General features: G+C 34.7%; 1 protein-coding gene across 1 annotated transcript in view; it reads left to right on the forward strand.

Annotated features, from left to right (window-relative positions):
- The window catches only part of gabbr2 (gamma-aminobutyric acid (GABA) B receptor, 2), a 394577-nt gene that overhangs the window by 247660 nt on the left and 127359 nt on the right, over window positions 1-19558 (forward strand). Inside the window, exon 4 of the mRNA XM_056480015.1 lies at window positions 15940-16041. Coding sequence (XP_056335990.1) covers window positions 15940-16041 — 102 coding nt within the window. The remainder of the gene's footprint in view (window positions 1-15939; window positions 16042-19558) is intronic.

Here is a 19558-nt window from a genome sequence, read left to right on the forward strand (position 1 = left end):
AACCGCCAACTTATCCAGCATATGTTTTACGCAGCGAATCACGGTGAGAACATGTAAACTCCACACAGAAATGCCAATTGGTCTAGCCGGGACTCAAACCAGCGACCTTCTTACTGTGAGGTGACAGTGCTAACCACTGAGCCACCGTGCCGCCCCATTATTTCAGACAACAAAACAATATTCTTTACTTGAAAATGTTTCAGGATTAGTTTTTTAAATATATATTTGGACTAGAAATAAGACAAAACAATTTATTCACTGTGTGTAACCACACTTGTTTTTGGTTGCTGGTTTCACTGAGAATTAATAAATCTCAAGTGCCTGGGTCTTATTGTACAGTATGTATGAAAATCCTTCATTTAATACCAGGAATAAACAAAAAGATCTTCATGTTTGTGCATGAATGCTCAGGGTTTCTATCTCAGTCCTCGTTCTGCTTGTTCCAGTGAAGTAATTTAGCACCTGTCCTGTTTTGCTGCTTCATATCTGACATGTTGCAGGAGCCTGTCGCTGTTTTGCCTGAGTGTCTATCAATAAGTGGATTAAAGGCTGTTCACACTCCAGCATGAATCACACTCCAGTATGCTGTTTTACAGATTAAGACCCAATCCCCTTTTTATGTGGTAAAAGATTAGATGACTTGGGCCCCGATGAGGAATTAAACCCATTTGTCAGGCCTCGCACTTTGAGTAGGATTGTGTGTGTGTGTGTGTATGTGTGTGTATATACTGTATGTATAGGCACATAAATTCATGTGTGTCTACTATAGTAGTGTGTGTGTGTGTGTGTGTGTGTGAGAGGTTTTGAGGTCAGTGCATCCTCTCTTCATATAGACTCCCTGTTATCTATAGTATCATTCTAAAAAGAATTAAAAAAAACAAAGGGATAGTTCACCTAAAATGGCAAGAGTGCTATCATTTACTTAACCTACACTTGTTCAAAACCTATTTGAGTTTCTTCTTCCTTTGAACATGAAACAAGATGTTTTAATGCTGGTAGCTGGGACCAATGTGCATTTGCATATTATTCATCCTAAATAGTATTAAAAAATACACTACCTGACAAAAGTCTTGTCGTCGATCTCAGTGGTAAGAGCAACAAATAATAACTTGACTTCTAGTTGATCATTTGGAAAAGTGGCAGAAGGTAGATTTTTCCAATGAATCATCTGTTAAACTGCATCATCACAAATACTGCAGAAGACCTATTGGAACTCGCATGGACTCAAGGTTCTCACAGAAATCAGTCAAGTTTGGTGAAGGAAAAAATCATGATTTGGGGTTACATTCAGTATGGGGCATGCGAGAGATGTGCAGAGTGAATGGCAACATCAACAGCCTGAGGTATCAAGACATTTGTGCTGCCCATTACATTACAAACCACAGGAGAGGGCAAATTCTTCAGCAGGATAGCGCTCCTTCTCATACTTCAGCCTCCACGTCAAAGTTCCTGAAAGCAAAGAAAGTCAAGGTGCTCCAGGATTGGCCAGCCCAATCACCAGACATAAACATTATTGCGAATGACTGGGGTAAGATGGAGGAGGCACTGATGATGAATCCAAAGAATCTTGATGAACTCTGGGAGTCCTGCAAGAACACTTTCTTTGCCATTCCAGATGACTTTATTCATAAGATATCTGAGTCATTGCAGAGATGTAAGGATGAAGTCCTCCAAGCTAATGAGAGTCATACATAATTTTACTTCTTTTTTTTTCCCCCACTGCACCATGACTTTATATTCAATACTGTACATTATTTCTGTGACAAGACTTTTGTCTAAGCAAAGTCAGACCTTACTATCCTAATTAAATGATTTAAAATCAAGGAATGATCATATTTTATTTTGGTAAAATAAGCGTTATCTAGAGGCCTTTGCCTTTCATATAAGCCACTTCTGATACCAAATGATCAACTAGAAGTCAAGTTATTATCTGTTATCCTAAAACTTGGATAAGGGACAAGACTTTTGTCTGGTAGTGTAGAGTATCCCAATTTATAGTATGTTGAAACAAGCATTTCAAAGTTACCTGAATGGTAAAATGTCAAAAGACATTTAAAGAGTGCACATGTGGACGTGGATTCGATTAGAACTACAAACAAAGGTAAAAGGTGTTAACAAACTACAAACATGGTGGTCATGTGAAGAAGTGGAGAAGCTTTTGCAAAGATTTTTGTATAATTCTTAATTACTATCCACATTTTTTCTGCGTTACAGTATATTTCAATTTTAGCAGCAATGTAAACGTTTATAAAGACGTGTTTGGTTATCTGAATGCTTAATTATGCAAACATCTGAGGAGATTTCTCTGCATGAAAGACCCACAAATGGCAGATTAACCTGCTTCTGCATCTCCAATATGGCAAGAAATTAAATATGCAAGAAATGTAGATGATCTGACAAGATGATTGACAGGGCACGTAACTAAGCAACATAACGGTCCGTTAATGAGCAAGTAGAATGTCCCATAGCTTGCATACTCTTCTGTTACACACTCAAAAGTAGGATGTAGGACGTTTTAGGACATAAGATGAATTGGGATTGGGATCTTTTCAAAGTATCTTCTTTTGTGTTCAACAGAAAAAAGAAAAGTAAGATTTGGACATGTGATGAGTGAGTTAATGATCATCTTTAGGTGAACTATCCCTTTAAATATGAAAAAGGAATGTGAGCATATGCTGTTTATTTACGTATGCAACCAACAGAGCAACAATTTTTGCCTTTTCCTTCATTCTTTTTTCCAGGATGTTATGAAAAGTAAATGTTTACACAGATATTTTGGATTGTGTAACTTGCTGACGTCACAGACCAAAGGATCTTCATCTCGCTCTCTCTTTTTCTCTCTAAAGTGTGAAAATGAAGCGAGAAAACGAGTGTTTAAAGCAGGTCACCATATGGCTTCTCTACTGTACATGCACTGTCCTCTTTTACACCAAGGTGCTCCATTAGTGACCTATTGGACACACTCCAGCAGCTTCAGTAATGGGGCTCTATTCAGGTGTACGTGTATGCGTGTATGCGTGTGTGTGTGTGTGTGTGTGTGTGTGTGTGTGTGTGTGTGTGTGTGTGTGTAATGAAGTTTCTGCTTGTTTGATCACTGATTAAACATTCAGGCAACAAAAGCACAATCGGCTGGCTCAGCCGGGCTAATTGCATTCCCTAAGGAGATGATCCAAGCACAAGTCATCCAATCCTTCTTTCACGGATCAGACCTCATGGCCAGTGCTATCTGTGCGCATCAGCTCACCATTGTGTTGTGCTTTGTGCCTGTTCACTTCTGTTTTGGTTCAAAGGCTCATTAAAACCTGTGCTATAAATAGATAAACAGTGCCCTTCACTAATATTGGCACCCTTGGTAAATATGAACAAAGAAGGGTGTGAAAATATCTTTATTGTTTAACCTTTGGATCCAAAATCCTTTAAAAAAACTGAAGGTGCTTTTTTTTTGGGGGGGGGGGTTGTTGTTTTTGTTTTTTGTTTTTGTTTTTGGATGAGAGGCTTGGTCAAGACTTTTTCCTTGAAACATGTTCAGACAGTTTGTGGTGATGTGGTTGATGTCGGATTGCAGTTTTGTAGTCTTTCTGACCCCAAGACCAAACCCCAAGGCTTCCTTCTGCAATTCTCCAGCTGTGATTCTCTGAGATTTTTATTGACCACTCAAACATCCTCATGTCAGTTATTTGAGAAAAAACAGACAACAGACAACACACCGTGTTTTTAACAAAATTGTGATGCAAATCACAGCTGTTTTTTTTTTTTTTTTTTGACCCATTGTGATTAATGAGTGTTTGGCATTTGTGTTTCCTCATATTTATAGCCCTGTGAAACGGAAGGTCAGGAGGTCAATTACTTAGTAACCTGGGTGTACTAAAAATATAGATGCTCAATATTTACTTAATTTCCTTACTTATAACTTAAAATACTTAAATATTTTGTTCATAAATTCATATATCAACATAGGCTCATTCTGAATAGTCCTATATACATTTCTGGAGATTGCAAATTATGTTGCCAGAAGTACATATGGCAGCATTTAGCATTTATTTAAAATGGGGCGGTACACTCTCAGAAAAAAAAGTACAAGATCTGTCACTGGGGTGGTACCTTTTCAAAAGGTACAAATTTGTACCATAAAGGTCCATATTAATTAAGGGTACATATTAGTACCTAAAAAGTACAAAAGTGTTCCTCTTAAAATCTTTAGGTACTAATACAGTATTTACTTTTGAGATACGAATATGGACCCTTTAAGTACAAATGTGTACCTTTTAAAAGGTAGCACCCCAGTGACAGCTCGTATACCTTTATTTCTGAGAGTGTGTGACACTGTTCCTTTTTATGCTTACCAGCTGAGAGCTTAACTCCATGTGGACGGCTTTTCCGCTGTTACCAGTTTGTCCAGTTAGCTTGCCATGTACATACGAGAGTAATTGACCATGACAAGGAAAAGTGGGTGGGCGGGACAAACGGTGCTTATGAAAACATTATTGGTTGGGTTTAGTGGGAGAAGGGTGGGTCAGTCGATCGATCAGTCATTCAGTCATTCAGTCAGTCATTTAGTCAGTCAGTCAGTCAGTCAGTCAGTCAGTCAGTCAGTCAGTCATTCGACAATGGCCTCTGGTCGATTTATGCGAGAACAGCAGGTGCGAATGGCACTTGCAAGATAAATTTGAGGTCTCAAAAGTGTACACAGCGGCCATGGGTGGATTCGTGAAAACAAAAACTGCAAAAAACTTACCTCCTGGGATGTATTTGACGCTCTCCAGAAATGTATATAGCGATACGTTTTTATAATGAGCCTGGTTTGATATATAAAGTACGGTGGTCCCCCAACAGTTTTAATGTTTAGCAAAGTTTTAATGACCTATACCAGAAATAAGACTGGTCTCTACAATACGATAAACATAAAAAAAGAATTTTGGGCACAAAATTGAGAAAAACAAAACATTGAGAAATTGAGAAAAACAAAATGGCTCCTACTAGCATTTTAGGGACTAAGCCGAAAAGAAAATGAATGAATGAATCATATTAAGGTGGCATGGTGGCTCAGTGGTTAGCACTATCGCCTCACAGCAAGAAGGTTGCTGGTTCGAGTCCCAGCTGGGCCAGTTTGCATTTCTGTGTGGAGTTTGCATGTTCCGGGTATCGGAAGTGGTCCGGGTTTCCCCCACAGTCCAAAGACACGCAGTATAAGTGAATTTGTAACTAAATTGGCCATAGTGTGTGTGTGTGTGTGTGTGTGTGTGTGTGTGTGCGTGTGTGTGTGTGTGTGTGTGTGTGTGTGTGTGTGTGTGTGTGTGTGTGTGTGTGTGTGTGTGTGTGTGTGTGTGTGTGTGTGTGAATGCAAATTTCCCAGTACTTGGTTGCGGCTGGAAGGGCATCCACTATGTAAAACATAGGTTGGAATAGTTGCCGGTTCATTCTGCTGTGGTGACTCCTGATAAATAATTTTTTTTCTCAGCCTTCTTTGCTTTTATTTACCAAGGGTACTAATACTAATGAAGGGCACTATATGTCCCCCTCAACCGAAGTGATGCATTAAATGCTTTTTCTCACTCTTCGCCTGCACCTCCTGGATGAGTTCCTGGCTCCTGAAGGACGAGAGAATCCCGATGCTATTGCGCTTCAATCCAGTACAGACTTGTACAGAGTTAGATAAGGCTGAATGTGTGTTTCTCCCACATCTGTCCCTCTGAACACAGGTGCATGAGGCAAGTGGGAATATTTCAATGCAAAAATAACACGTGGACAAAGATTAGTGTGCACAGGACGTCCCTTCAAGGCATCAGGGGTCTCTTTTCATGTCTTAACTTGTTTGATAGTCCAGAGTTTTACAAAGAAGATAAATGTTTATTATATTATATTTTAACTAGCTATATTTGAGGAAAATTTGTCTCTATTGAATCTCTCACTTGGGAATATCCTCAAAAGTAAAACTGTCTTGTAATAATCAATAGTCAAAAGCTTTTAACAAAATATTTTACAATTTAATAGTTTTTACTGTATTTTTGATTAAATATGTGCACTCTTGGTGAGCAAATTTTAGCAATCTCAAACTCTTGGCTGGTACAGTGTATGTGTTAAGCTTTTTTTTTCAATTTCTGTACCTGAATATGATTTGACTATACCTTGAAAACAATAAAGCACTGTTTATTTTACTCTAATATTTGCATATTACATTTCATGCATGATTTGTTCCCCTACAAAATCATGCCAATCCATTGAAAATTAATACATTCTTTCCAAATAGGGCTATTCAATTCATCTGGTGAAATTGTATTTATATCGCAATATGTATCGCAGAAATACAAAGTATTGCAATGTCCGATTTTTTCTAATATCATATATCTGTATATACAGTTGAAGTAAGAATTATTACCCCCCCCCCCCCCTCCCTTATTTTTTTTTTCTTTTTGAATTTTTTTTTTCTAGATGATGTTTAACAGATCAAGGACATTTTCACAGTATGTCTGATAATATTTTTTTCTTCTGTAGAAAGTCTTATTTGCTTTATTTTGGATAGAATAAAAGCTGTTTTAATTTTTTTAAAACCATTTAAGGGCAATATCATTAGCCCCTTTAAGCTATATTTTTTCGATAATTTACAGAACAAACCATTTATTATACAATAACTTGCCTAATTACCCTAACCTGCCTAGTTAATCTAATTAACCTAGTTAAGCCTTTAAATGTCACTTTAAGCTGTATAGAAGTGTCTTGAAAAATGTCTAGTCAAATATTATTTACTTAAAGATAAAATAAATCAGTTATTACAACTATTATGTTTAGAAATGTGTTGAAGAAATCTTCTCTCCGTTAAACAGAAATTAGGGGGAAAAAATAAACATGGGGCTAATAATTCTGACTTCAACTGTATATAATGTTTCAAGCAACAGATCAGAACAGAAACAATAAAGATATTTTCACAGTCTTCTTTGCTCAAATTTATCAAGGGTGCCAATATTAGTGGAGGGCACAGTATCTCTAAAGCCAGCCAATCACAGGGGACCTGAGCAGTGCAGATAATGTGTCTGATGATGGACTGTTGTGGCTTTAGGAAAAGAGAGAAAAATACAGCAGTGACACAACAAGCTGTGACCCGCACTAGTGCAGTTAATTCATCATCTACAGGCCTGACAGCTCACAACAGAATCAACCGCTGCTGCAGTGATACACTGAAGAAAAGGAGACCTTTTGGAAAGATGAGAGTGAGGCTAAATGCTGATGTTTACCATTTGCACTTGACATGAAGTAACATTGCTTATTTAGTATAGTTTATAGCATTATATTATTTATTTGGAATAAAATTTTGTTTTAAAAGTTTTTTATAATTCTTAATTTAATTTTAATGTCATGTTCTGTGTAATTTTATCTTCTTTTGTCATTCGTAATAGAGTTTTAAACTATTTCTAATTAGCTTTATTTATTTTTATTTCTTTAGTTTGTACAACATGTATTGCTTTTATTTTAATTAATTTTTTTGGTAGGATGCTTATTTAACTAAATGTTTTAGTTTTTGTTTGAATACTTTTGTAACTTTAATATTTCGTGGTTTTTTTTAGTTAGTTGCAAAAGCAACATTTCTACTATTCATTTACTTTCATTTAACTTGCATTTTCTTTCAATATTTTCTTTATATTTAGCTGTATTTTAATTTCAGTTTTAGTTAGTGTGATGCTAGAATTTCAGCTTAAAGTTTCTCAACTTGGTGATGCAGTGGCGCAGTAGGTAGTGCTGTCGCTGCACAGCAAGAAGGTTGCTGGTTCAAGCCTCAGCTGGGTCAATAGGCGTTTCTGTGTGGAGTTTGCATGTTCTCCCTGCATTCACGTGGGTTTCCTCCGGGTGCTCCGGTTTCCCCCACAGTCTAAAGACATACGGTACAGGTGAATTGGGTAGGCTAAATTGTCCATAGTGTATGAGTGTGAATGAGTGTGTATGGATGTTTCCCAGAGATGGGTTGCGGCTGGAAGGGCATCCGTAAAACATTTGCTGGATAAGTTGGCGGTTCATTCCGCTGTGGCGACCCCAGATTAATAAATGAATTAATGAGTTTCTCAACTTAAAATTAAACTTTTATCTTATTGTAGTTAGTTGCAAAGGCAGCATTTCCAATTTTTATCGAAGTTTTTAATGAATTTATGTCCAACTTCATTTTTATTTAGTTTTTTTTTTTGTGTGTTTAACGTTATTTATTTTATATATTTGCCAACTGAACATTTCACATTTTAAAATTCATTTAAATATTTCTATTAATCTCCTACCATAATCACCAGTGATCCATGCTTGTAGTTCACTGGGAATCATTCACTTTCACTCAGAACTACAAATCTGTCAACATATGGACTGCAAATCCTGTCATGCACCACACACTCACACCTGTTCCGGGTTTTCCGCTGATTGCTAACACACACAGCTGAAGCTGTTTAGAACTAATTTCATGGACTATAAAGAGAGCACTCACACACACATCTGGGCTGAGTCTTTTGTAATGTGACAGCGGAGGTGCAGATCCAAATGCAAGTTTATTAACAAGAATGGTCAGGCAAGCAATGATCAACACGGGCAAACAGATGTGTACAGAAATTCCAGAGTCGTAGTCAGTAAAAAGGCAGATGGTCAAAAGGCAGGCAGCAGACAGGAATAAACAATAAAACAAGGCAAAAGTCTAACGCAGCAGAAACTAGTGTGTGTGTCTGTGCTGCTTTTTAAATCTATGTAATCAGTATGAACAGCTTCAGCTGTGTGTGTTAGCAATCAGCGGAAAACTGGAACAAGTGTGAATGTGTGGTGCATGACAGGATTTGTAGTCCATATGGTGACAGATTTGTAGTCCTGAGTGAATGATTCCGAGCAATATACAAACCTGGATTGCTGGTTATTGTGACAGCTCCAATTGTATTTTCATTGTATTTTTATTTATTCATTTAGTTTAAGCTTACTAAATAGCATTTATTTCATTTAATAGAAACCTTTCAAATATGTATATATATATATATATATATATATATATATATATATATATATATATATATATATATATATATATATATATATATATATATATATATATATATATATATATATATATATATATATATATATATATATATATATATATATATATATATATGTATATATATATATATATATATATGTATATATATATGTATAAATATGTATATATATATATGTATATATATGTATATATATGTATATATATATGTATATATATATATATATATATATATATATATATATATATATATATATATATATATATATATATATATATATATATATATATATATATACACACACATATATATATATATATATATATATATATATATATATATATGTATATATATATATATATATATATATATATATATATATATATATATATATATATATATATATATACAAGATTACACAAATATACAATTACACAATTACAAAATTACACAAATATATATATACAAGATTACACAAACCAAATAATTAAGCTAAATATAAATGACATTTTAAAATAAAATTATATTTGAAAGGTTTCTATTAAATGAAATAAATGCTATTTAGTAAGCTTAAACTGAATATATATATATATATATATATATATATATATATATATATATATATATATATATATATATATATATATATATATATATATATATATATGTGTGTGTGTTTGTGTATATATATATATATATATATATATATATATATATATATATATATATATATTTTTTTTTTTTTTTTTTTTTTTTATTTTTATTTTTTTTTTTAAGTAATTTAAGGTTGTTAATATTGTACTTGTTTTTGTTTTTATATTTATTTAAATTAACAAAAAAAATGAAGTTTTATTTTACAGTAACAACATCGAAGAAAGTACCATTTTGCCTACAGATTTTCAATACAGTTTCCAAACTGTATTTGGACTCCACATACAGTCTCTTTGTTTTTATTTTTTATTTTTAATTTTTTTATTAAAGTTGTTTAAATGAAATGAAATACAACAGTAGTCTCCAATTAGCACATTAAACTGTCTGCATTTATCCGGTCTGCCTGGGTAGTTTTTTTTATATCCAGATGAGATGGAGAATAATGTTGGGTTTATGGTGAATTAGCCTGCAGAGCTTCTTGACACCCAGATATTGTGCTCTTGTGTCTCTCAACCTACTTCGTTCGGCTTCCTGTTTACCGTTTCTCTCTGGGTTCATTTGACAGGTCAGTGCATAAATGCATTATGCATTTCACATCACATCATGCTCATTTCTCCTCAGCTAGGACAGCTCTCAAATCCCATAATCCTTTGGTATTCCTTTACTGCACAGTGTCGACCTGTCCTTTTTTGTCTTTCCATCTCTCTTTCCTTCTGCTTAAAGGAAAACTTTAAAAAGGCTAATTTTCCCTGAGTTAAACAGTTGAGTTTTACCATTTTTAAATACACTCAGCTAATCTCCAGGTTTGACGGAAACACTTTTAGCTTAGCTTAACATAGAATCGGATTAGACCATTAGCATCTCTCTCCAAATGACCAATACGTTTAAATTTTTCTGTTTAAAGCTTGACTCTTCTGTAGTTAAATTTTGTACTAAGAACCACTTAAAATGAAAAGTTATTATATTCTAGGCTGATATGCACTCTCAGAAATAAAAGTAAAAAACCTGTCACTGGGGCAGTACCTTTTCAGAAGGTAAATATTTTTCAGGTCCTTAAAGGTACATATCATTACCCAAAAAGTAAAAATGTGTACCACATGGTACCTTAAAGGTAGTGAACCTGAAAGGTACAAAGGTTTACCGAAAGATACTTATGTCCACCTGTATTGTGCAAAAGTGTACCTTTAAAAAAAAAAAAAGTACCACCCCAGTGACAGATTTTGTACCTTTATTTCTAAATGTGTCTAGGAACTATATTCTCTTACTGTTGCAATAATAAGAGAAGTAAAAAAAATTAATAATAAATAATTAATATGTATCACCATCCTTTCTTGATTATTTTAATACTTAATTGTATTTTTTGTAATATTTTAAATGCTATACAAATAAGGAATTTTTTGTTACATATGCACTAATTTCCATACATGTTCAGCATAGCAATCTAAACATTAGATTAGGTCAAGATCAAAATTCTTGGTTCATTTTTCTTTAGAATTTTTTGGAAATGGATTTTTATCACTCCATAATTCAAAAAATTTTGCGAACAGGCAGAATGAAAAAAGCACAATATTGAACATAATAAGGCAAATTATGTATGAACATATTCCTCTGTTAAAAAGGGATACAGATTTGAATAAAATTGTAAAGTTTGTTGTATGTATAGTAAGCCCTACTGAAGTGGAGATTAAAGCTCATTTTATGAAAATGTCCTTTACAAATATGTGTTTGAAATCTACTAACACAAATTGACATAGCATGTGATAAAGGAAACACTTAAAGGTGTATTTTCAATCTTCTGACTGAACAGACACTTTCTGAAAAGCCAAAAAGCCCAAAATACCAAAACTGACAGGTGCTTGAGAAATCAGTTTTTGCCTGTAGTGTCTCGCCTTTAAATCTTCCCATCAGGAGGTCTATTCAAACACTTGTGTATTGTATACACACTCATGAGATCCACACACACACATAGTTGCTCATGTGAAAAGGGGTTTGCTGGCATTAAGCTACAAATATGCTCACCGCATCAGTAATCAAAACAATGTGGATCAGCCAGGCTTTTCAGGTTACGTCTGGCAGAATGAGTTCATGTTTCTGTAACAGTCCGACACTGTTTAACATCCATCTCCACAAGTGGGCAACTGAGACAGATTAACAGACCAAATATTTAAACAAGTTTATAATCCTTTAACAATTCAAAACATTTCTTTGAGAATATAACCAGTTCAAGCTCTTGCCATACACAAACTATTTACACACTGGCTTATTATTTACTACCTCAAACCACTGTGTTATTTTTTATTATACTTTTTTCCCTTGTGATATACAAAATTGCATACACTACTGTTCACATGTTTAAAAATGGAGATCAGTACAGTCAAAATGATCACAATAGTTCACACAGATCAACAAAAACTGACTAAAAACACTGTATCATGCATGTTGTGTTTCTGAAAGTCTTGTATGTTCACCAGGACTGCATTTATTTAATCAGTAATACAGCAAAAATGATAAGATTGGAAAATAATAGTTTAAAATAACAGTTATCGGTAACACTTTAAAATATTGGCCCATTAGTTAATGTTAGTTTAACATGAACAAACTATTACTAATACATTTAAGACTGTATTTATTTATGATTGTTAATGTCAGTTAATGTTACGTTAAATAATGTTAGTTCATGTTAACTCAGTGCATTAACTAATGTGTAATGAGTAATGTTGAACTATGATTAATAAAAGCTTTACAAGATTATTCATGCTTAGTTAATGTTAGGAAATACATTAACTAATGGACCATTCATCTAAAGCAGTAGTCTCAAACTCAATTCCTGGAGGGCCACAGCTCTGCAGATTTTAGCTCCAACCACCCAGGGGTGGATTTAACCAATAAGCGAGGTAAGCAGTCGCTTAGGGCCCCAGAAACTCTGAAGGACCCCCAAATAAATACCTAGAATTATACCTATAAATTATATATAACATTGTTTTCTATTGTATTTTGTATGGTGAAGGTCTAAAAAATGTATTTGAATCTAATTATTACAAATGCGCAAATGGGTGCCCCACTCTCAATCGTAGACCAGTCCAAAGATTTAGTTTTAAAAATGAAACAGTTTATTTATTATTTTTAGTTGTGAATTAATTTTAAGAAAACAAATCATTTCAAATGTTTTACAAGATGTTACAAGTTGCTTTACTTGGTAATATTATTTTGCATTAAGATAAAATGTAGAAATGAAGAATGAGGAAATAAAAGAGCAAAATAAATAAAAGTAAATGAAAGTACAAAAGGCCCATTTTAGAACTTTTGGGCCCATGGCTAGAATTGCTTAGGGCTCCCAAATCACTAAACCCGCTCCTGCAACCACCTCCAACTCACACCTGCTTTTCTATTTAGTGTGTGTGTGTTGGAATTTAGATTTTTTTTATTGAGCTTTTTGTCAGAATTCTTTGATGAACAACCCAGATTCGTTCATTTATTTAAACTACAGTATGAATCTTCTGTAAAATTTAGTTTTTGTCAATCCAACCACAATTGCATGATACATTAGAAAACTGGATCAAAAGGCAGCTGAACGAGAATGTTCTGATTAGCTGTTCAGCTACAAATTAGATCAAAAACTGAATTGGCAAAACTAAGCATAAGATTGCAAGTAAAAGGGGAGCACAAAGAAGGCAGCTGTCATTTTGTCACATTTCTTCAAAACTTTATGGATTATCTCGTGGCAATTCATTACATTTTAATTTAGTGGTTAATTCATATGAATTTGTATGATCTCTTTTGTACAATTTAGTAGGATTTGCTCATCCCCCAATGACAGTTGGATTTAGGGGTGAGGTTTGCTGCCTACATAGTTATGTTTTCTTGTGAGATCAGGCAGGATTATCACATTAGCAGACATATTTTGCATGGGGTCAACAAGATGTATTGTGAAAAGGTAAGTAAACGCTGCTTTGTTTACGTTTTATATGTGTGCAACATTAGTTCCAGTTTTCCTTTGTGTAATATTAATAATACAGACTACTGCTACCTTCAGGCTGGGAAATATACATCCTCACACAGACGCACAACTCTCATTCAGTCAACTATTGTCCATTTGGTGTGTTCACACACAGATTTTTAGTCTAAACAAGGTGACAACACAGTAAGTTTTCATCACTGATAATTATAGCCAACAGCTAGCTCTTTGCAACTTGTACATGGTCACCCACTGAAGCTAAGCAGGGCTGTGCCTGGTCAGTTCTGGATGGGAGACCCCATGGGAAAGCTAGGTTGTTGCTCTAAGTGGTCTTAATAAGACAAGCAGGGGGCGCTCAACCTTTGTTTTGTGTGGGTCCTAACGCCCCAGTATAGTGTATGGGGACTCTATACTGCTTAGTGAGCACCGTTTTTCAGATGAGATATTAAACGTGACTCTCTGTGGTTGTTAAAAATCCCAGGACATCCTTCAAAAAAGAGTAGGGGTTTAACCCCGGCATCCTGGCCAAATTTGCCCACTGGCCACTGTCCATCATGGCCTCCTAACCATCCCCATATCATAATTGGCTTCATCACTCTGTCTCCTCTCCACCAATCAGCTGGTGTGTGGTCTGGCACAATATGGCTGCCGCTGCGTCAGGTGGATGCTGCACACTGATAGTGGATGAGGAGATTCCCCCAAAAAATGTGTAAAGCGATTTGAATGTCCAGAAAAGCGATATATAAATGTGAGGAATCATTATTCATTTTTTCACGTCTGCTTAGTGTGTCTCATGCTTAAAAAACTATTTGAAATTGTTTAGTTTTGATCACACCGTGGTATACAAAAACACATTTGATCAGATTGCTTTCCACCTAGTGTTGTCACGATACTGATTTCGGTACCAATCAGTACTGGAATTTTAAAAACATTCATTTCTTAAACACAGCTGATTTGCCATTGTGTTCACGCGCTCAACAGAAACTACATTAGTTCACAGCACTTCACCGCTGATAATTTGACCAAATTTTGTGACTTCAAAATGCTGCAGTGTCCATGTATCTTAGTTTGGACTCAGTAAACAGCGGTAAACTGATGACTTTCACAGCCAATCACAGTCATTTCTGTTGAGCACGTGAACACAATGGCATATCTGTGGTGTTTAAGAACAATTTCAGTACCGATTGGTAGGCCAGATGGAATCTGCGGACATTTTTTGCTATTTCTGTGCACAATTGTTTTAAAAATCTGTGGATTTCTGCTGAATTATTTTGGGAGTTTCATAACTAAAACCTTAATATATTAAATAAAAAGTAATACCCTTTTAACTTGTATTTAATGTTTACAATGCAAATTGCAAAGCAAGTCTCTCATATAATATATCTACTAAAAGACAGAAAATATGACTTTACACACTGTATTGTAAATAAATCAAATGAATATTTTTACATTAGTAAATAATATTACTCTAATTAATTAAAAAAAACTGAATAAATATAAATGTACACACATTTACACAAGTAAATAAACATAGTTAATGATGGGTTAAAAATCTGCGGAAATTCTGCGCGCGCAGATTCCATGTGGGCCTACTGATTGGTAACGAAATTCAGTATCATAACAACACTATTTCCGCCTACTGACCTGAACTGTGAAAAAACAATCTTCACCAATTTTTTTTTTCCACTTGCTTGTAAACCACATACCATTCTCCAGTACCAAAGTCATGACCTAGTGCAGTACATCCCAGACTCCTGCAGTTACAGCTCATGTCGGTGCGAATGTTTGGGTAATATTTGTGAGCTCTATGTCTTTTTGATGGGTTGAAATTTCAGCAGCAGTAGGTTTCGGCACATGAAAAGATCCCCTTTTTTTGGTGCCCTTTGTGTCACACAATATACCCGAGCTCAATGTAGTACATGCTTTGATTCTCACGCCATAAATCTTTGTGGAGGGCGCGAGGTATTGAGACTTTATTTGCAAGCGACTGGTTCATTTTTCAAAAAGCATCCATGGACAAGGATGGATGAAGTCTGTGGGGAGCGGAGCTGGTTGGAGTCATGTTTTATCCAAAGCCCAGTGGGACCCTTGGAGGAGAGTTTTCCACAGATGCTCCAGGCTGATTTGGGATGCAGGAGGAATGTCGGATCGGCAGGAGATTAGAGGGAATTGAGACATGTATCACAGGAAGGGAGCGCTGCCTTTGATTGGGTACTTTTCTGGGTGGTTCACCATCCACAAACCCAGCTTTCATTCAGTCCTCTTTCATTTCTGCCTGCCTCTCTCACTCATTCTCTCTCTCTCTCTCTCTCTCTTTGACAGGTGCGAAATGATTTGACCAATGAGCTGGAGAAGGCAGACATCCAGATTGCAGACACAGAGAGTTTCTCTAACGATCCCTGTGTGAATGTGAAGAAACTGAAGGTAAGGAAGCAACACAGTAACAAATCGTTGCTCGATGAATATAAACTTTATTGATTTATGTATATTGGTCAAGAATAAAAAAAGTGTAATAGATTTTTTTTCCCATTATATTACAATATGTTCTGTTAATTTTTTTCTGAGTGAAAAATAGTAACTGCTATAAATTTTATCATGATATACAGAAGGCAGCCACTGCAATGGTTTTCAGTCTAATAAGAGTTTACATACCCAAACTCTTGCTGTATATACACTACCGGTCAAAAGTTTGGGGTCAATTTTTTTTTCATGTTTTTTTTTTTTTTAAGAAAATTAAATGTAAATGTATAAAATTATTAAATGTAAAAAATAATTAAATTGTTAAATATTTATTAAAATTTTAAATAAAATGAAATTATTACTCTAGTAATTATTGGTTTTATTACTTTATTATTTAATAATAATAATAATAATAATAATAATAATAATAATAATAATAATAATAATAATAATAATAATAATAATAATAATAATAATAATAATAATAATAATAATAATAAGATGGGCGTCACAGTGGCGCAGTGGGTAGCACGACCTTTATTATTCCAACTATAATTTTCTGGAGAAAACAAAACTATAAAAGAAAATAATTTTATTTGAATCTTGGAAGAAATGTTATGAGACATTTACAAAATAAAACACATATTTACATTTTACTCAAACCCATACATATCAATCCAATTAATTCAAATAAACCGAGCATTTTTAAGGTATTTTTTCCAAAACTATATTAGTTATATTAGCTATAGTATGTAGCAGAGATCTGATGAAATGCAAATGAGTTATGCCACTTTTAGATGAGTCCTGAAGCCAATAATCAATCACTAAATGGTCATAAACAAATACCGTGCCAGGAATGCAATTATTCATTAATTCAGGCCTGTTTAGCCATTATTCTATTGTCATCCGCTTCTTCTTTTACTTGGCAATTTCCAGCTAAAGGTTTGTTCCCACACCTTTTTTTGCTGAGTCATTTTTTTTTCCCACCATGAAACTATTATGACTTCTATTACCTGCCTGACTTAGTACCTCCATTATCGCAATTCCCCAAATGGCAAAGAACTGCTGAAGAACTGTTTCTTCAAATTCTGCACGGTCAGATTTTTCACCAGGTGACAGCAGCTCCCAGAGTCTGTAAATTCAACATTATATTTCACATTGACACGGCTGTGCACAGTGTGGAACGACAGCCACCAGGTTTGCATTATATCAAGTCATATAAACTAAATGTTGATGCTTTAGAAACACATGGACACTGTAGGTGGGTAATGTCTTCATGCCAGAAAGTTTTCCTAAAAATAACAGATTCATAATGGCTCTGTGTCCAGACAAATGATCACCTAGCTCTGGTAAAAAAAAAATTCCAATTTGTCAGAACTGGAAACAAAACTATCATTTTTTGCTGGGTTTCTCTGGAAATGGAAAAGCTGTTGACATTTTTGAGAAAGATTTGCTAACATTTTGCTCCAGTCAAACCCTCCTTTTACTTCTACTGCTAAACTACTGTCCGAATTTAACATTGCAAAAATTAATATAAAATAAAACGGTATAATGCATTCATTGAAGTAATTAAGAATCTACAAAGGTAGAGTATTTAAATCCAACATGATTTGCCTTAATCAGCTAATTGGCATTTGCACTATTTTTTAATACCCTCCAAAAGCATGTCAACTCACTATGGGCTTTACATGCTGTGAAAGTTGCTGTATGATGCAGAGAGTGAATAGAAATGGAGAATTTACGCCAGATCAAAAATGCAATAGTGTACATACAGTACCTGACAAACTCAACTAGGTATTAGGCGATGAAAAGAAAATGTCAAGCATAGGCAAAAAAATAAATAAAATAAAAAATTGACAGTCAATACATTGATTATCGATTGATACATCGATCACAGCTTACCTATGATAGACGTGGTTGTGAAAACTCGCTATGTAGAAATCCGCTTATGTCTGTATACCGAAGTATCGCTATAACCGTCAAGAGGAGAGGAAACGTCACGCCAGCAGCTCAAATGGGCCACAATGAGAGAGAGAAATGGAGTTTACTTACATTTTCTCAATCACAGTGAAATAGGGGCTTTTGCTGTAAGTGTCAGTGAAAGACTGTCCAGCAAACACACACACAGTGAAATTGTGCACAGTTTCTGCGTTTTTAAGTAGTTGGAGCGTTGTAAAACTTGCACTCGCCTCCCTCGCCATAGTAAGCTAGCGACATAGTGCATATGAGATAAATGACGTCAGTAGCTACATAATAACCTGTTATGAATATTACTGGACCGATAGCGAATTGTCTGCATCTGCATTGCGGTGCACCGAATAGACAATTCATTTTGACACCCCTAATTTATTTATTTATTTATTTATTTATTTATTTATTTATTTATTTATTTATTTATTAGTTTATTTTTAGTATTTTACTATTTTCACAAGTGTATATAATCTATAGGCTACTACTGTAAGAAAATATCAGCATTCAGTACACACTTTTAGTATTACCTTTGCTTAAAATGACCCGATCTAATCCTGTTTATATGAAATAAGCCAGAGCAGGTTTGAGTTACCTGACCTGTTGCTATGACAACAACTTTTGGATAAGTTTTGAAGAACGAAATGATCCTGAATCTTGTCAAATTGTCAATCGCTAAATCCAGCTGAGTAATCCACATACGAAGAACAGACCCCTGTTGTCTACTGCATACTGTATATACAGCTTTCATTAGTTTGTGTAATACATATGCAGGACTCAATGAGCCAAATTCATACGCATTAATCACATTAATTAATCAAAAATATTTTCAGTGTTTCTTATGAATAATGATTGGATTCTGACCTACAGTAACCTCTGCTATTTCAGCACACAGTTTTTTTACTGATAAAAAAATGAGCATACATGATTGCACTTACTGCTCACTGTATAACTTATGTGCAAGCCTACGTGCTTGCGTATGTGTGTACTGTAGTTGCAAGCACTCAATTTACAAGAAAAGTGTCTTTTGATTCCTTCACTTCAGATATATCTGGGCTGGATCTGCCTGTTTCAGACCACTGGCTTAATATTTTCCATTATACTTTTAATAATTATCATTTGGACTATTATTATTATTATTTTAAAATATAGTAGTATTTAGGGGCAGCACGATGGCACAGTGGGTAGCACAATCGCCTCAAAGCAAGAAGGTCGCTGGTTCGAGCCCTCGCTGGGTCAGTTGGCATTTCTGTGTGGAGTTTGCATGTTCTCCCCGTGTTCGCGTGCATGGATGTTTCCCAGTGATGGGTTGCAGCTGGAAGGGCATCCGCTACGTAAAACATATGCTGGATAAATTGGCGGTTCATTCCGCTGTGGTGATCCTTGATTAATAAAGGGACTAAGTCGAAAAGAAAATGAATGAATAAATGAAAAATAGTATTTATATGCTTATTATATACCCCCCCCCCCCCAAACACACACACAAACATCTTGTCATCTTGTTTTGATGTTC

The sequence above is a fragment of the Danio aesculapii genome, chromosome 19 (assembly GCF_903798145.1).
Source record: "Danio aesculapii chromosome 19, fDanAes4.1, whole genome shotgun sequence".
In the NCBI taxonomy this organism is placed as follows: Eukaryota; Metazoa; Chordata; class Actinopteri; order Cypriniformes; family Danionidae; genus Danio; species Danio aesculapii.